This window comes from Cupressus sempervirens, chromosome 6, assembly GCF_028749045.1.
Source record: "Cupressus sempervirens isolate cs-2001-9-10 chromosome 6, ASM2874904v1, whole genome shotgun sequence".
Lineage (NCBI taxonomy): Eukaryota > Viridiplantae > Streptophyta > Pinopsida > Cupressales > Cupressaceae > Cupressus > Cupressus sempervirens.
In genome coordinates this window covers 336,910,925-336,930,083 of record NC_143123.1, presented here as the reverse complement: position 1 = coordinate 336,930,083, position 19,159 = coordinate 336,910,925, and the positions used below count along the sequence as shown (strand labels likewise).

At 36.1% G+C, this 19,159-nt stretch overlaps 1 protein-coding gene across 1 annotated transcript in view; it reads right to left on the bottom strand.

Moving 5' to 3' along the window:
• Window positions 1-19,159, bottom strand: part of LOC149552522 (syntaxin-22-like) — an 83,385-nt gene that overhangs the window by 34,112 nt on the left and 30,114 nt on the right. The window contains exons 2-4 of the mRNA XM_089788107.1: window positions 10,683-10,776; window positions 9,722-9,861; window positions 9,427-9,501 (exon numbers count right to left, since the gene is read on the bottom strand). Of these exons, the coding sequence (XP_089644233.1) occupies window positions 9,427-9,501; window positions 9,722-9,861; window positions 10,683-10,776 (309 nt within the window). The remainder of the gene's footprint in view (window positions 1-9,426; window positions 9,502-9,721; window positions 9,862-10,682; window positions 10,777-19,159) is intronic.

The window sequence follows — 19,159 nt, the reverse complement described above, 5'->3', positions numbered from 1 at the left end:
ATTAGAATACTATGCACCTAAGCGTATTATAGAGTACAAATCGCCCTTCCCTAGACTGTAAACTTCACCTCAAAATTATTATTGCGGACAGATCCACTTAAGCATTCATCTTATATGAGATCTTAAGCTCATATCCTCTGTCTTAATTACTAGATATGTACCCCTTTGTACAATTATATTATGAATTATCTCAAAGATATGCCATATCATCACTTACAATGCCTTCGAGTAGAAGATACTAAACCTAAAACCTACACGAGTGCCCCCTCGTGCAATACTAATTTTGCTTGATTTACTGTGCCTCCAAAACCATGGTAATAATTGCCACCACTTTTTCCCAAACTGCACCCAGCCAACCCTGATCTAATGACAACTAGTATGCTTTCTTTACTTGAATTATTTTATTATTATTACTTGATATTCGCTACTTGCCCTGATGATAGCCTGAGTCCCCTTTGGCTAAGTGTACTTATCTAATATATGAGGCAGTTCATTACTTGATAGGCTACTTCGGATAGCTTGAAACAATTGATTTTCATTAAACTCGAATGTGCCTTCTTCCATCTCCACTTCATAATTAGCCAACCAATCTGCCATTTTATTTGCCTCTCTTAAACAATGACTACTTGCATTCATCAAATCTAGGGAGTAGTTTCCAAGGTTCTGACAATATAATCTATTTGCCAACTGTATATATTCCTGGAGATTACGGCCAAAATCATAACTTGTGGTTTCCCTCAATATGAACTTTTTTCACCTTCCATTTCAGTGCCAATTTCACACCTTGTAATAGAGCATTTGCCTCTGCTATGTTGCTGGTTCCATCTGGTAATTTACTAGTCTAGCTGCGAAAACATGTCCCTTAATATCTCTAATTATACATCCAGTCCCTGATTTACCTGGGTTGCCCTTTGCATCCCCGTCAAAGTTCATTTTGATAAACTCACCTATTGGTGAATTCCATTTGACATTACTCCTTGCCTTCACTATAAGGAAAATATTGACAAAGGTTCCCTGGACAAGAAAATTAAAAGAGGCATCATCTAGTTCTTGCCAAAGGAGACCTAGTACTTTATCAAGTGTGTCTTATAAGATCTTTGCTAAGACTTTTGAGTTCTCCGAGAGATCATTAATTATACTCACACCGGGTTTTATAAGAGGCAGTAAAGTTTTGAAAATTTTGATCGCCAATTGAGAAGCCATGGATTGGGCTAATAAGTGGAACCAGAATGTGGGGATGCTATAGCCAGATTTTGGAAAAGCATATGATAGGGTGGAATGGACCGTTGTTGTCTCCACTCTTGAAACTTTTGAATTTCCTGAGAACTACAGTAAAATGGAAAAAAAATAAAGATGTCACTGCTCAGATTACTCGGTCTCTTTCAGAACCCGTTTTGCCTTAAAATTCCATTGGATGGGGCTGCCCTTTTTGGTCCCAGGCCTTTTTGTCATTGCCTCTGAAGCTTTGTACCATTGTTTAAAATTTTGGTTTCGGCAATATCTCGGCCGACCCAAGATTTTTATAAATCTCGGAATCGGCAAAAACTTGGTGAAAATTTTGGCAATAAATCGGCACTTTTATTGAACATTTGAAAATATACAATTTGTTAAGATTTCCTTATAAATGCCCACACACACACCAAATTTGTAGAATATATAATAATTTGAAATATCCACCATATATTAATCAAACTTTCGAGTTAAATAGTAATTCATAGCAACTAAAACTTAGTAGATTAACATAGTGATAGAATCATATACCAAAAAACAAGTACAACATCTGAATTTATAAATATTATAAATAATAAATATAATTTTATAAATTTATAGTTATACAATTGTCAATAGTCAATAATTATAATAAATTATTAATAATTCAATGCATTATTGAATATAGTAATATACAAAATATAAATTTATAAATATCTGTAGACTGTATTACAGTATCTAAAATTTAAATTATAACAGTAAACAAGTAACAGACATATGTTTAAGTTTTTAACAGTAACAGTATATTAATATAATTCTATACTTATTACTGTATTACAAATATTAAATAGAATAGATACAGTTATAGATATACTAATTTGACTCTATACTAATTATTGTATTATAAATATTAAATACAATTTAATTTTGATCTACAAATATTATAGATATCTGATATACTATATTGGATATAATAGTATACTTCTATCATTATTCTATACATCATAGTTCCGAGAATTGCCCAAAAAGCACCATAATCGCCAGTTTGACAATTCGATTCAGGCATGCCAATTTTTTTTGGAGCTAGTGAATCGAATCACCGATTTTTTTCCATGAATCGTCAATTCATGCAATTCATGCAAAAAATCGCATGAATAGATTCCATGAATTGGCCGTGCGGCAAGGCAAAAAGTGAACTCGTTTTTTAATTAAAACACATGTTTTTTTTTTTAAAAATTGTCCTCTCCTATTTGTTTTAACCCTAAAGGGCCTCCTAATTGTTAAGCATGAGTAGAAGAGTGGAAAAGTGAGGAAGAAGAAAAGAAAAGAAAAACCACAGGTTTGCAACCAGCAAGAAGGAAGAGCACCAAAGCGTTCAAAAGTCCATTTGGGGAGGCCATAAGATTGCATTGGGAGCATGAAGGAGTCAATAGCAACACTCCTCAACTCATTTGCAAGAGGTATGTGTTCATTGTTTTTTGCACATTAGTGTATTATGCAATTTTTGTTAAATTTTTTAGTTTTCATTTGCAAATCTTGAATTTTTTCAGTTTTACTAAATTGCAAAGTAGGGTGTGTTGTTTTGTAACTTTTGTTTATTAGTTTCAAACTTTGAGGTTTTACTTGAATTTTCTTATTGTAGCAGCCTTAACTTTCATTTTCCACAATGGGTAAAAAGATGAATGTTGGAGGTATACCGAAGACTTTCCTGGAAGAAACAAATTTCAAACGAAATGTATGTATTGTAAAGAAATAAATTATGGTGGTATTGATTCAAATACCACATCGCTGCTATAATTGGACATAATATTACAATTTGCACTCAACAAACTGCTACAGCAAAACGCACTTGTTTATTGGCATTAGAAAAATATAAACAAGAGAAATTGAATAAGGAAAGGCAACTTAAAGGATTAAGGGCTATAGGCTCCCATGCTCCCATAGCCGCATCAACATCTGCATCTCTAGGTTGTGTTAGAGAGGGTTCTTTCAGGCCTCCTTTTCATCCTAGTTCTAGTGCTCGTGCTAGTGTTAGTGCTAGTCGGTCTTATACTGAGATTGAGTCCAACCTATTGCAGCCTAGAGTGCGGAAGAACAAATTGGATAAATACTTTGTGCCCCACACTACTCGTGGCTCACAACCCATACTTAAGGGCATGGGTTTGAACAAGGAGATTCATGATGCTGCTAGAAAAGAAATTTGCAAATTTTGGTACTTTTGTAACATTCCATTTGTTGCAGCAACTAATTCTTTTTTATTTGTTTTCTTTAAGGTTAAAGTAAAAAATAAATTATATCTACTTGTTTTATGATTCATTGATTAATCATAGATTCACTTTACAAGCTTACGTAATGATTTGTCATCTAAATTTCCGATCATAATCTATTTGTGATAGGACTCTTTATTGGCAAAACATGATAGATGCAGTTGCTATTTGTGGTTCGGGATTTAAAGCCCCAACTAAGGCTGAGTTGAGTGGATACCTCTTAGATGAAATGGTAGAGGATATGAAGGTTGAGCTTGAGGACCACTGAAAGGAGTGGATCAAAAAGGTTGCACCATCATGACTGATGGTTGGACAGATAGGAGAAATAGAACACTCCTCAATTTTCTTGTTTCCTATAGAGGCGATTGATCATTCTACTTTCCTACATACATTGTGAATTGTGAATCATGATTGAATATTTCAAATTTTGATTTGTTGATTGCTAATTTGTTGATGATCCATGATAATTCACTATTTTGTAGGATATACCATGTTCCTCAAATCCATTGATGCTTGCACTCATATCAAAAATGCCACATACTTATGTGAGGTTATTGAGGAAGACATAGCAGAGGTGGGGGAGCAACATGTGGTGCAGGTGGTGACAGATAATGCAGAAAGTTATCTTGCCGCGGGTAAACTTTTAACTTTTCAAGTTTTGAAGATAAATTTATTTGAATTTTGAACTTTTTCTAATTCTAAGTTTTTTAACATGATTGAACTTCTAATTAAATTAAAATTGTTGTAGGTAAACTTTTGATGGAGAGGCACCCCACCACATTTCGGTCTCCTTGTGTGGCACATTGCCTTGACCTTATGTCGGAGGAAATTGGCAAGCTTGTATGGATCAAATCATGTGTTGAAAGGGCAAAAAATATATGCAAGTTTATCTATTCGTTCGTCCTTAGCGCAATGAGGGACTACACAGGAGGCGGAGAGTTAGCTCGTCCAAGCATCACAAAGTTTGCCTCGAATTTCATCACACTGCAATCCTTGTTGACATCAAGGGACAATTTGAGGAGCATGTTTGTTGGGCGGGAGTGGATTAGATCTTCCTATGCTACGACCACTACAAGGGTAGATGTGGTGAATTGCATCTTTGATGATGATGGTTTTTGGAAACCTGTTAAAGAAATCCTTAACGTAAATTTCTAGCAATTTAACATTTAGTATTTTACCATTTAGTATTTAATATTTATTATTTAATTGTTTAATGATTTAGTTTTACTTTTAGTTATATTATTTTATATTTAAGTTTTGACTCAAAAATTGTTTTACATTATATGCAGGTCATTGTGCCCCTTGCATCTCTCCTACGAACTGTTGATGGGGAGAAGCCCTCTATGGGCTACATATATGAGGGCATGGATACGGCCAAGGAGACCATCAATGCCTAGTATGTAGGATTGCAGGAGAAGTATGCTCCTATTTGGGAGATCATTGATAGGAGATGGCAGAATCAGCTCCACCGACCCATCCATGTGGCAGCTTACTATCTGAATCCACCATTTTGTTTCCATCCTAACTTCAAGGCAGATGAGGAGGTTCTCACTGGCTTATATATAGTGATCCAGAGGTTGAGTAGTGATGAGGATAGCGCATCTACAACCATTGACCTAGACAAATTCAATAATAAAGAAGGACCACTTTTCTCTGGTAGGATGGCCATAGATGCTCGGACAACAATACAACCAAGTGAAAATAATATACTCATGAATCTTAAGTTTATGACTTATACTTTGAGCATTTTAAATTTTTATTATGTAATTTTAAAGTTGTAAATGAGATTAATTATTTTTGTTTTCCCTTATTTCAAATAGATGGTGGCAAATGTTTGGGCCCACAACCCCAATACTTCAACAAATTGTCATCTTTACTCTGAGTCAGCCAAGCAGCACTTCTAGATGTGAGCGCAGTTGGTCCATGTTCAAGCACATCCACTCGAAGAGGAGAAATACGTTGACTATGCAAAGGTTGAATGATCTTGTCTTTGTTCATTACAACCTTCGTCTTAGGATCAGATAGATTTTGGGCGCTAACTCCTCTCCAGTCATTCTGGAGGAGATTGATCCAGAATCGGAGTGGTTCACTGAGGTTGTGGATCCAGTCTTCACTGAGAAAGACCATGAGTGGATTGACCAGTGGATAGAGAGGTTGAGGTTGTGGCCATGGAAAAAGAGGCAACTAGAGCACGTTCAGGCACTGGTAGACACACATGCGCACGCACAAACACAAGCCCTAGTGATGTTGTTCGTGAGCCCATCTTACATGCAGGGGATATGGCTCGACAGTCCTTTAGGACCTGCATTAGACGTCTTTCGAGAAGGCAGACTGGATACTCAGAGGATGAGGCTACGACCGACCTTGAGGATGATGATGAGGCTTGAGTTAGAGCCTTGTTTTTTCATTTTGTTTACAGATATTGATAGACATACATTTCATGGATCTTCATCTTAGATTCTTACATACATTTATGATTTTATGTCTTATGGATCTTCATCTTACATACATTCTATGATTTGAATCATTATGATCCTATGATTTCTATTTACTTCAGCTACAGCCTACAATTTACATTTTATGTGTAACATAGTTACGTATGTGATTGATTTATCATTTATGTTCCATGTTTATGTATGTTACCTTCTACTTGATGATATTATAGTGTGTTTAAGTTATATTCAATAAAGGGTGCATAAAATAAATTTTAAATTGTTAAAATCTCTAAATTTAAAGGGTTTTTTTAATTTGTTGATTAATAGCCGCGATTCAATTCTGATTCTTGGCTGATTCATGATTCGATTCGGCCTTACCGATTCCGATTCTTGGCCGATTCTTGTTACTTTGCTATACATAATCACAAATATTGCTTATCATATAAAGATTAAACTTATTGAGTCTACACTCGACAAGTATATTACTTTTATGCTTCTATGTCGGGCCTTGGCAACAGCTAAAAATTATAGTATGAGCTTTGAAACTACATGTCGACCTGCAACCTGTCTAAAAGCAATCATCTAAAAGCAGAAATACCTGTCGACCTGCAACCTGGCCTGGCACCTGCGATAGATATTTCCTGGGACTGCGGCGGGTCTCTAAAAACTATGCAAAAATGAAGTCAAAAAGGATAAAACCCGCTAAATTCTTTTTTAAAGTCAAATGAAACATATTCTGGTTGCCCGATATCCCCAGTAGTTTTACCATTACCTTGGCCATATTGGGCAGTTTTTGTAATATATTTGACAGCAATTTTTTCAGAATATAGGCCCCAATATCTGTCCTGATTAAATCAGGAACAACTACGTCCCGCAAAATATCGCGGTATTGGCAGTATATCACCGATTTTTTGAACTATGCTTTGTACCATGTTTTAACAACTGAGCAGCTTGGTCCAAAAATTCAAGGTATCATCTGGCCTGCTAACAGTTCCTTGTTAAACATGCAGTTTGCTGATAATACTGCACACTTTCCTCTGTGGGATGAGCTAAATTTGAATATCCTAATGGATAGATTGGGGATTTTTTTCAAGATTCTGGTTCAAAAATTTATGAAGAATCCAAATCTATTATGTTGAGTTGGTTGATTGAGCCTCTAGTCTAGTTCTCTAAGCTCAGATGGCAATGGTAAGATCCAAATCAAGCCAAATGAAATGTCCTCGGTTTCTCTTTTTGTCAAGCCTTCATTGAGACATGGGAATTGCTGTTTTCAAAGATTGAGAAAAAGTCAAAAAGCTGAAATAATAACATTTCTCTTGCTGCAACAGTTCAAGTCTGACTAAAAACTATTTCTTCATTACTCCATCTATTATGCTTCAGTTTGGCTTTTTGCAAGTTGCCAAATCAACAATGTTCAGAAGATGATCAAGAACTTTCTCTGGTCTGATGGAAAAGGTAATAACACAAAGCAAGCAGTCAAGCGCAGTTGGTGTTGTTTGAGTAAGGACAGAGGAGGATTAGATCTCAAGCATTTGAAATTTCATCGGAAAGCTTTGATTCACAAATGGATTTTGAAATCCTTAAAAGATAATGAACCATGGAAAGTTGTCATTAGAAGGAATGTATAAGAGGCGGTGCCAAATCTGCCAGACAGTGGAAAAATTTGCACCAAAGTGATATCTTTTTTGGTAAATTCTGTATTAAGCCTTTTTGGTAAAGTGATATCTCTCTTTCCATTCTGTTAATTCTGTACTTGCCAGTATTTGGAAGGGTGGGAGTCCATAAGGGGATGCGTTGAGAGAAATCATGCTGCCAATAGTGGTAATAATGAGATATTTTATTTCAATGTCAATTTAGTGGAGTTTATCTCACAAGAATAGGCACCTTGCCTTGCTTCAAGGCTGCTCTGTCAAGAAATGGGACAGTTAAAGTGTTTCTGATTTTCATGATACACTCATAAATAACTGTTTAAAAAATTGGAAGCAGATGACAGCAGATTTTAATATCCCTGATTTTTATAAACAGTCTTACTGTATTCTCAAACAAGCCTTGATAGTTCTTAAACAGTCAGTCTCTAGTTAGATTAGTGCTTGGATGAGCAAGAGTGTTAGGGCCAACAAATTTAAACATAGATCAACACTAGTGAACAAGGTTTCAATGGTCTTCGCTTTACCTGTAGTACATATGCTGCAAATTGTATAGGATATTTTGCAGATTGACAGATCTCTTAAGAGAGCAATAGCTGGGAAGCTACTGCACAGCTAACTAGGTGGAAGAAGATATTAACAGCTTGAAAATCTATCATTATTTTATATGATGATACAAGAGTCGTTGTAAATGACAAAATCTATGATATACTGAGGTTCTTCTGAGACACGGGCCTTTTAAATTGCAAGAAAGGCCTTCAATGTGTTGGTGGAAAGGATTTTAAAAGGTTTGACTATACCTTAAGCCTCATGAAACTAATTAAATTAAAAGACTTTGATGGTTGACCGGCTTGAATCAGGTGAACTTTATGGGTGAAACTTAATTTAAATTTTACATCCAGGTTTGGTTTTTGACAGCCAACCTGCTAGAGACAATTAGAGCTGAGGGTGTTGACCCATGTATTTGCTACAAATTTGTTAATGGCTACCTATCTACAAATGCAGTGTATATTTAATATTTATAAGAAACTTTAATTTCAGTGATACAAAGGGATGATATATCCATAACCCACCCATTACACAATAAAGTTATAAACCAATTTATCACAGATATTATCCATTCGACCCAAAATAACTACAATCACTATGCATGGCAAAAGTAAGGTGCCCCATGATCCCATATGTAAATGCTTATGCTTGGGTAAGTGACAGCTAAAGTCCATTCGCTTTGAATAAACAACTTTGCATTAGGCAAGAGAAGCAACAACTGTCCTTTATTTGTTGAAGTGCCTAAGAGTTAAGAAAGACAAGGTGCAACCACAGCTCATGAGCTCTCTTTCCATATGGAAGCATAGTAAGAGGACGGTTAGCCCTTTGCTGCCCTGCTAAATCTATTATAATTTTTTTCCATGCCATCATTTGTCCACCTTTAAGAAGATTTGAATCTTTTATTTAGAAAAGAAGTTACCTATAAGACAAGGGACAGTCATCCCTTAACCACCTCATTCATATCTCAAAGATGGAGACATAATTGACAACCATCCCTCCATTGACCATTTGAAATTATCCAAGCCCCATCTGAAAACTTGTTTTGCATAGCACCAATTCAAACAAAATTTAGAATCAGCAAGATGATGCAAGCATACCTATTCCACCCAATTGCACGCTAGTGGAGAAATTATTTCATACCAGTGCCAAACTGTGCCCATCCCACACAACTTTGTCAAAGAACTCAAAGGATCGCAAGATATGACATTAATTGTTCTTAGTTTGTTTTGAAGCCTAATTATATGGTTTCTTTAGCTAAACAGGAAGATAAAAATATCATATCCAACTGATACAAATACTTAAACTCTGGGAAAGAATTACCTCCTTGACCCTATTAAAAGAGCTTGCTGTTCCTGAGATTTGTCTGGGCTTAAATTCAGCTCGCTTGCAACATAACTATAAAGAGAGATGGCACAGTAAATTTTCAGAATCAATCTTAAGCAGAAATGTGTGGCAAAGGACCAAACCACTCACTAGAGAAAAAAGATCCCTATGATGTAGAGATTTTGTGCTGAAATGTAGAATGTTCCAGCACAAGCTAAACTTAACAAGAGTTAAAACTGAAACATACATTAATTACATGAAAAAATGTTTGAAATGTTCATTATAATCCCACCTTGATGGTAGAACTGCTTGCGGAACAAAAGGTGTGTAAGCAGCCTCGCGTTCAGCTGCAAGCCGTTGAGCCTTCTGAAACTCTTTTAAGACTGCTTGGAAGTCTTTTGCAAGTTTTGCATCTCCTACCTTCTTACTAGCCTGTAATTTTAATAGAATTTTTGAATGAGATAATTCAACTATTGACTTTAGAAAAAGATAAATAGAAGGCCACCCTTCCGAAAAAACTAACTATAATCCATGCAACCTGTAAGAATATATGACATATAACAATATTATCATCATAGTTACACCACCCTAGGGGACGGGGGGGCAGTGGAATGAGGGGACAAGTTTCCTGGATAGGGGACAGAGGGGCCTTAATTTGGGGACAATGGGAAGATGGGGGGGGCGGTGGCGGGGGACAGGAGGGGGTGTTTATATATATACATATGGTAATTTAAATGCTAGTTATGAAAAGATGTATTGCAATTTAAGATATAAAGATGTAAAAGAGTAAATACTTGATCATTGGATTGAATTAGAACATCAAACATTGAACATAAATAGTTGAATCAGCAAATAGTCAACATCGGGACGTCCCCACCTTGGCGTAGGTGGCGGAATCTGGTGGCGCCACTGGGGACAGGGGGGACAGAGTCTCCAAGTCCCCAATGCATCCAAGTCTCAAGGATGTGGGGCAAAAAGGGGCGGGACGTGTCCCCGTGTTACTATGATTATCACAAAATGGTAAAAATACTACTGAATACAAAAACATAAAATAAGACAGAAAAGTACACCATGAGGACCAGAAAACTTACCAAAGACCCAAAAAGTACTAATGGCATTTCCTCACTAAGATATCATTTAGATAATTTATAAAATTTATATACATGCAGGAATATATACTCAGGGTCCCTCCATGATCAGTGCAAGAAATTGAAAATGGGAGAAAAGGTTGCATGGAGAAAAATATCACTTACACTAACTTCTGTATGCTGATCTGCTTCGCTAGCTGCTTTAAGTTTTGCAGATGTATCTTTCACCATCTGTCCAATATGTTGCCTAGTCTTGTGCCTGCCAATCATTGAAGATGCTTGAACTGTAAGCAGTATTTATTGCAATCATTCTATTAAAGTTCTGGAAAAAAAGAAAATTAGAGTGAATGTCAAATGAAAATCAATCATTCTACAATAAACAGCCACAAGATACAGGTATGGCAATTGTAACTCTGAAATTTGAGAACACCAGAAAATACGAATGAAATGTATGAGAAATCCTAAGAATCTTAAAGTTTAACCCCAATACTCCCAGAGCTAATATAACAACAGGTGAAAATCTTAAAAGTAATTCAGAAGTTGAAAATTTCGGCATGTTTGAAAAATATATTAAGGTGTGCTATTTGACTCCAGGAAATAACTTATAGCAAAAACACAAACGGACATGCATCTATCTCTATTTGACAAAAACAGTGACATATATAGAAGATAAAGGCTTCAAGAAGTTGTCACTACAGACTTCAGAAGCTCAATACATAGATATGTCTGGAAAATGACTTGAGAACTTAAAAAATAACATGATATATTTTTAAATACAGCATTCCATGAAGACACATTCCCCAACCCACAAAATTGTATTTCTAAGACAGTCTCTGGGAGTCGGGGATGGGGACAAAACCCAGGTATATTTCCATTTGCAGGGGATGATGTGGGCACTCCCAGCCATCCCCAAAATGGCAAGGGAATGCTTGGGTGTCTCTGAAGTTCTCAACATCCTAGGGAAGGCTGGGAGTCCGCCCAACCAAGCAGCCACTAGGACATTTTTCCAAACACAGAAGAAAAACAATAAAACTGGATCTCTCTTTTATGTAAGTCGGTTCGCAGCTTCCAGGGGTGTATTAATGTTTCCTTGACACTCAAAACTTCTATCAAGAACACTGGCATAAAATTCACTTATATTAATAAGTTGGGTTTACCAATAATGGCATACTTTCGCCACCATGTACTCCTTAGCAGCTATGCAGATAAGTATCACAAATTTACAGAAATTATAATAGCTAACAATGCCATGAACTTCCCTTATTCTAATAAGTCTGGTTCACCAATAATGGAGTACATTCAGCACTAGTTCTCTTCAATAGCTATGCAGAGAAGTATGAAAATTTTACAGAAATTATAACAGCACAGATCAAACAGCTATAAATGCAAATTACAATAACAGAATGATGATTCAAAATGTCAAATAGGTGCGACCATTAACGATATTTTTTCAAAATAATATATTAATAACTAACTAAAATATTTTCAGCATCTTAATGAGCCTTTTGTTTAGTTGGTGCACAGCTATGTGTTAAGCACACCTTAGTACCTTCTAGGCTGCCAACAAATGATGTCCATATATCTACAAAGAACTAAATCATATTTCAATTACTATATATATCATATCATATTTTAATTGCAGTTTCCAATACATCTTTTATAACTACTTCTTCAAGTACTAGTTGATTTCTGCATCTACCCTAAAGGAAGATCCATATGGGGAGGCTCTGACTCGAGTATAAAGCAAAAAGGGAACAAGTCACCGATCAATCTCCTCATACTGGCAGTCACCCAATCTATATCTCCAAATATTCCATACATTTAGAGGTGGGATTTGAAACAACAGAAAAATTCATCCAAAGAAGACTCCAAATAATGGGCGACCAAGAGCAATTGTGGAGAATCATGTCCTTCCACTCTAATTAGAAATAAGGATCTATTCAATCTATTTACAAGAGCTCTGATTGACACATTTCTGCAAATTTGTCCGGTAAACAGTTTAATTAGGCAAGCCAGAATTTTAAAACATGTGGCAAATAGAAGCATGAGATCCACCTCTGCCCAAGATAATAAATCATCGACCTTTTCCTATAATGCTAATTGCAAATGGATCTTCCAAGAACATGCTTTGCTATTGGGAATACACAACTGTTCATGAAACAATGATATTGGGTTCCAAAGAAAGATGAGACATGACAGCCACAGACCCAGTTTTTTACTTCTGCATGAGCTGTGGAATGAGAATGTTTTCAAAAAGAACAGCCATTACACCCAGCAATTTTATGAATAGAAAAACTAACCATAAAGAAGTAGAAGGTCTCACTGTATACACCCCAATCTGCATAAATTTGAAACAGAGACACAATATACACTAATACTAAAAACTAAAAGCATGCAAAAAAAGGGCTTAATGGAATCTTGAAATCAGTTATGAAGGGAACCTCTTCAGATGAACTCATTGCATACAATATGAATAATCTTCAAAGCAATCTTGTCCAAAGATAGTAAAGTAAAGCCCTAGAAAAGGGGACTTGTCTTTTAGAAGTCAAATTTTCGGGCCAGATGTCTAGCTTTATCACAGCTGGACAAGCAAATCCAGAAGAAAACTTGTTAAGAGGTTATGCTCTCACAGTAAACATTATCACTTAGAAAAAGTTATATAGCAAGAAGGTAAACCTAAAATAGTAAACCCCCCAAAAAAAAATTGACCATTGATAAATAGTGAGGGGCTATCACTCAATGATGCATAATAATGAAAGTGGCAATAGCGAGAGAGCAGTGATGTCACATGTTTATACCAAGTCTCAACCCAGAGAAATCAACATCATCATCTATCATCATAGAAGGGCCAATTGAAGATAGAACATTAGCACCTGGGGAAGCAGGTTAGATGATCCTAGAAAGAAGTCAAGTATTTGGCATATAACCTATCCTAAGATCCATTGTCAAGGAACCACTAGTAGGGATAATCTACTGAATCTGTACTTGCCTCCACAATATTATCTGGTATCAATAAAGTTCCTCAAATGTAACAAAGATGCAAGTCCATTCACCAAGTCTAATGATGGGAAATTTAGATAATTTAGTAGTATTACTCAAAGGAGAAAATCTCGCTGATCTACCCAGGTCTATATTTGAATAGGTTGTGTTTTATGGCACTCTAACTCCGAGAAAGGGCTAAAAGAATGCCACAATCAGCAACCCCTCTCAGGACCCATTTATGGATCTACATCAACAAATGATAGTTTCCCAAAATAAAAGCAAGAACCACTAATCATGCTTATACAAGTAAGCAGAAAAGAAATATTTGAATCTTTTTATAGAAAGTGACTTTTCCTGGACTCTCATAGTAGAAATGATATCTACAACAGAAGTGATCATCATTTCCACCACCTTGAGAAGGATGGGAAAACATTATCAATTAGTCAACTCAACTTCTAAGTTTCTAACTAATGGGTGATTACCCTGAGCTGGCCAAAATGAATCCACAACCATCGAATCAGTGATGTTAAAGAAGTAATGTTTTATGATGATGCCACCTATATTTTCTAATAAATGTTCTACATAGAAAGACAACTCAGGGCTAAGCAATAGTGAAGGCATAAGATAAAATGAATGCCTCAGTAAGGATAACCCAATGAGAGTGAGAACTCCACAATAAAGCAAGCTTATACAAAGGTTCAATCGAAAGGAACCATCATCATAGGTCATCTATAATTATCATCATAGGTTATCTATAATTAAGTGATTCTCAATCTCTAACCCCTGAAGAGAAACATCTAATGTCTCTGCACAAAGTACAATAATGAACTCTACTTTCAACTTGGAAGCACAACATTGACTGGCCACAGTGAGTCCTTGGGCCATGTTTTGCTGGAGCATTAAAGTTCAAGGGCGATGCCATCTACAATTTGTAACAAGCACTGAACATAGAAAGGCAACTTGAAGCTAAGAAACTATGACAGGACTGGGTGAAACAAATGTCCTACAGATAGCTATAACCCAAGAAGGAACCCCTAAAATAAAGCATAATCGTGGAAGTAACAAATATAAGAAATTTGATGTCACGTCTTCTAACAAGGGACGTTCTAAAGAAACCAATATCATCATCCATCAACGTGATATTAAATATTTTATGATATATACCAGGGCATTAATTGCTTATGTTAATTTGTACTAGTAATAATAGTGCCACATTAGTCATGTAAAATGACTTTCCTATGCAATGATATATAAAAAAGTATCACACACTGGAACGTGCCACAATTCGCTCAGAATTTATTCATCATTACTCTAACATTTAGCACCATGGCAAGGAAGTCATAGGAGAGGGTAAACTAAACAAGTTGTGAGGACTTAACAGTCAAAAACATTAAAGGCCATCTGAAGAATTAAAGAAAGTGAACAACAAACTGCCAAATTGTTGAAGAGGGAAATCGAAAGCAGCAGCGACATGTAGAGCAGATATGCACAAAACAGACACAAAAGCCACATAAGACAAAGCAGTTAGTATGCAGGCAGACAAGGGAATGCACAAGGCAGAGTAGATGTTCGGTTTGCAGATAATTTCCCCAAAAGCTTTTTGCTGCAGTGAAAAGAACCACATGGTATACCTGAGAAAACAGGAAAAAGGTAGAAAGAATGGATGCAAAATTAAATAGAACAGAGTTCAACCTATTTACACCATAAACATATAAATAAAGATTTCAACAGTTTGTGTTCACATAAAATATAAGGAAAAGATAACAAATGATTTCATGCTAGACTTGAGAATAATATAAAATCTGCAAAGAGCAGCAAAGCCACAAAGTCATACAAAAATCTCTTCTTATTTTTCCAGACTGAGCATAAAGTCTCCATTACCTCTTCCATATACAAAGTTGTGTAAAATGACCCAAAACGTCATCCCAAAATACGTAACAGACCCTTATGCTCATATACAACTAACCTTTTTGGTTAGTTGGGCCTCCTAGAAAAATATATTTTACAATTATATAGTCCCTTTAAAAAATAAATAACTTTATAATTTATAAATTTTCCATTTTCAAGTGAGTTTAAGTGAGTTTTAACATAACATTATAATATAAATAAAGTATGACTTCCTTACTAACTCAAACTTTTACAAAATTGACCTTTTGAAAAGTGATTCCATAGGAGGATGAAGTATTTAAAAATTCTACTTCATATTCAAGTCAGTATAATTATGTCTCCTCACTATGTCTTCAATAGTTGATTGTCAATTCAAATCTGCCATTTTCAGCTTGTTCACTTCCACTTCTTTCCAGCATCTTTTTGGTTGATCCTTCAATGCCTCTTGATGACTTTGACATCATTGATCTCAGTACCATCCAAGCTCACTATCATGGCCCCTCTGCATCCGAATATCTATCCTGCTATTTTCAACAGCTCTTCCACTGATGGTGCCAAAAAATAAATATCCTGTGTAATATATCTCATTTCCAACTTCTTGGATAAAACTAGAGTATTGTTACTTTTTTGTTGGACCTGCAACTGTTCCACGATGCAAATGACTGGGTCTTGCGCCGATCGTAGGGCCTTTGGTTGCAGAGAAATCGTCCATGTCAATACATCATACAACGAATGGTGAAACTCATCCAGTTTCTCAGCCCGCTTATTAACAAATTTATCAGTTGCAGGCAAAGGATTGCTAAGGCTGCAGACAAAAGTGATTGTCGCACTATTTTCAATATGTTTTAGGTATCATACTCTAAGGTCGCTTTGTTACTTCATGAGAACTTTATTGGAAGGAGTTTCTGCAAGGGCATTACTTCCATGAGTATCAAGCATTCCAGGCAATTTTTTGGTATTTGACTATGTTGCAGGGTTAGAACCCTGCCAGCCGGGTCTGGGTCCGGGTTCGTAGCGGGTCTGGATTTGCGCTGGGTTCCTGGCAGGTCCGCAGGGTCTGCACCACGGACTATGGGACTAGAAGGGTCCACGTAATTTACTGAGGCCCATCTGAGCAAGAAAAAGTATAATGTTGATCCATTTGAAATAAAGGATAATCTTGTAAGATTTCTTAATAATATACATCTAAGCTGTTCTGGTTTACTTTTAGTCTCAATTTACTATTCATAGCTAGGCATCCATTTAATCTAATGAGTACCTCAAATTACTGAACTTGTGATTTACTTTAATACAGAATCTACCTAAAACTTGGGGAATAATAAAGGGTCTAACATTTTTACTAGCAGCTTCTAACAGTACAGAAAATACTACACCCTCCATCAAGTGTTGCTTCAGCCATGAGACCAGGCAGTTTTGGCAGAGACCCAGGCGGACCCCACAAGAACCCACGGCCCATGGGGCCAAAACCCAACTTAAAAACACCAAAATTATACTTCTTAATTAATTTTTTTCTTTTTACCCTAAAAGAAGCCTATTAGAATGCATCAAACACATTTTATTTCTAATTTGGCTCTCTCATTTTGGTGTTTCCATTTTGCAAGATTCAAGAGAAGGCGCTAGAGATTGATTGTGAAGTCACGAATCCTTCCAAAAATCGTATTTGAGTGTTCCGGGTATGCATTTTAACCTTTGAACCTTTCATTTAGTTATTTGATAGCTTGGTTTTTCTTTTGAAAAGTTTTTTCATTTTTGTTAAAGATTGCAACAATGAGTAGTCAAAGCTCAGTGGGTGGGGAGGGGTCCCAAAAATACAAAATTGAATAAGGGCCTCCTTTGTGGAAGTATACAACAAGACTTAAGAAATGTCCTGGTGGAGGTGGGGGAATTATATGGAAATGTAATTTTTGCAATGCCCAATATAGAAGCTCTTATTACCGAGAAAAAAATCATTTTCTAGGCCCTAGGGGTAAAGGGATCAATATGTGAGAGAAAAAATCAAGAGAAGTTTCTCAAACCAATAAGAGATTATTGGGTCCAAACGGGAGCGACTATTGTGTCTAATGGATGAAATGATTGCAAACAAAAACTGTACATTAATAAATATGATTATTGTCGCCCCCAAGGGCTCTAAGTTTTTGGAGGCAGTGGACTGTGAAGGGGCAGTAACAGATGCTGAATTTATTTCCAAGATTCTCATTGAATTCATAGACTCCGTGGATATTGATAATGTTGTCCAAGTAATAAACGGACAATGCAAAAGTTTCTAGGGTTGGGGGTGCTTTAATAGAGGCATGGTAATATCACATTTTTTGGACACCATGCACTGTCCACTCCTTGAAATTTGGTGATGAAAGCAATTGGCACCCATATTGAATGGGTGAAAAGAGTATATGAGGAGGGTGAGCAGATCCAAATGTTTGTGACAAACCACCATATGTTACAAGCAATTTTCAAAACTTTCTCCAATCAGGAATTATTGAAGTTAAATTTTAAAATTTAATTTATTTAGTTTCATTTACCATTTTGTATCATGTTTACATAATTGAATAAAATATTTTTTGTGTTGTTTACATATTTAAAATGTGTTATTAACTTACAATTAACAAGTTATTAGGTTGTTGAAACTTGATTTGCTTCACACACAATCATCCTTCGACAACTTGTGAGGGTTGAAAATGCATTGTCCCAAACTGTTATTAGCAACCAATGAGGTTTTTGGAAGCACTCGAATACAAGAAGAGCCCCAAATGTAAATGCAGTAATCTTGGATGATGATTGGTGGACTTGTGTGGATTATGTATTAAAATTGACCAAGCCTATCATGTATATGCTTTGGTTTGCCGACACTAATAAGCCTTGTTTGGGGGACATCTATGATGCCATGCACAGCAACTAGACAAAATAAAATTGGTAAGTTTAATACAATCATCTATCCTTGTTTATTGAGATATTTTAATTTTTAAACATTACATCAGGATAACTTACATGAACATCTTTTGACATTCTAGATCACTCAGAAGAAAGAGCATGATCCTGAGGACACCTTGTACAAAAAGGTGGAGTCAATTGTTCTTCATCACTGAATCAAGATGACTACACCTTTACACCCTGGCATATGCACTATCCCTCGAGTATTATAGCACTAAGATATTTGCTATACCTAGTAGAGTGCCACCATACAGAGATCCTGAGGTTGCTAGTGGGTATAAGAAGGCATTTAGTAGGCTCTTTAGCGATCCTGAGGCAGCATCAAATGTTAAGAGAGAGTTTGGAGAGTTTGTCTCAGGAAAAGATCCATAACTTGATGTTATCAATGACCAAAGCAGAATGGATGGTATTAGATGGTTGTACCTACAAGGGAAAGACTCTATGTACCTCCATCCTCTTGCCATTAAGATCCTCTCACAAATAAGTGTTTAAGTCTCCCCACTTTTTATGGCCACTTACCCTGTATATCTACCAAGTTTATATTTTATTTCTAAATTTATTTTTTTGGTTGGAAGTCTCTCTACATTGTGAAATCTTTTGTTGCTGAGCAGAATTGGAGTACATACTCCTTTATCCACTTAATGAAGCTTAACCAGTTGTGTGCCAAGAAAGTAGTGGACTTGGTATTCATTCGCAGCAACTTGCGCCTCTTGTCACGCAAGGATCCAAAATACAAGAAGGGGACAGAGAAGTTGTGGGATGTAGAACCCAAGTCTGTTGACTTGGATATGACAATCTAGGATCTACCTAGCCTTGCTATATGTGGATGATGATGGTGATGATAC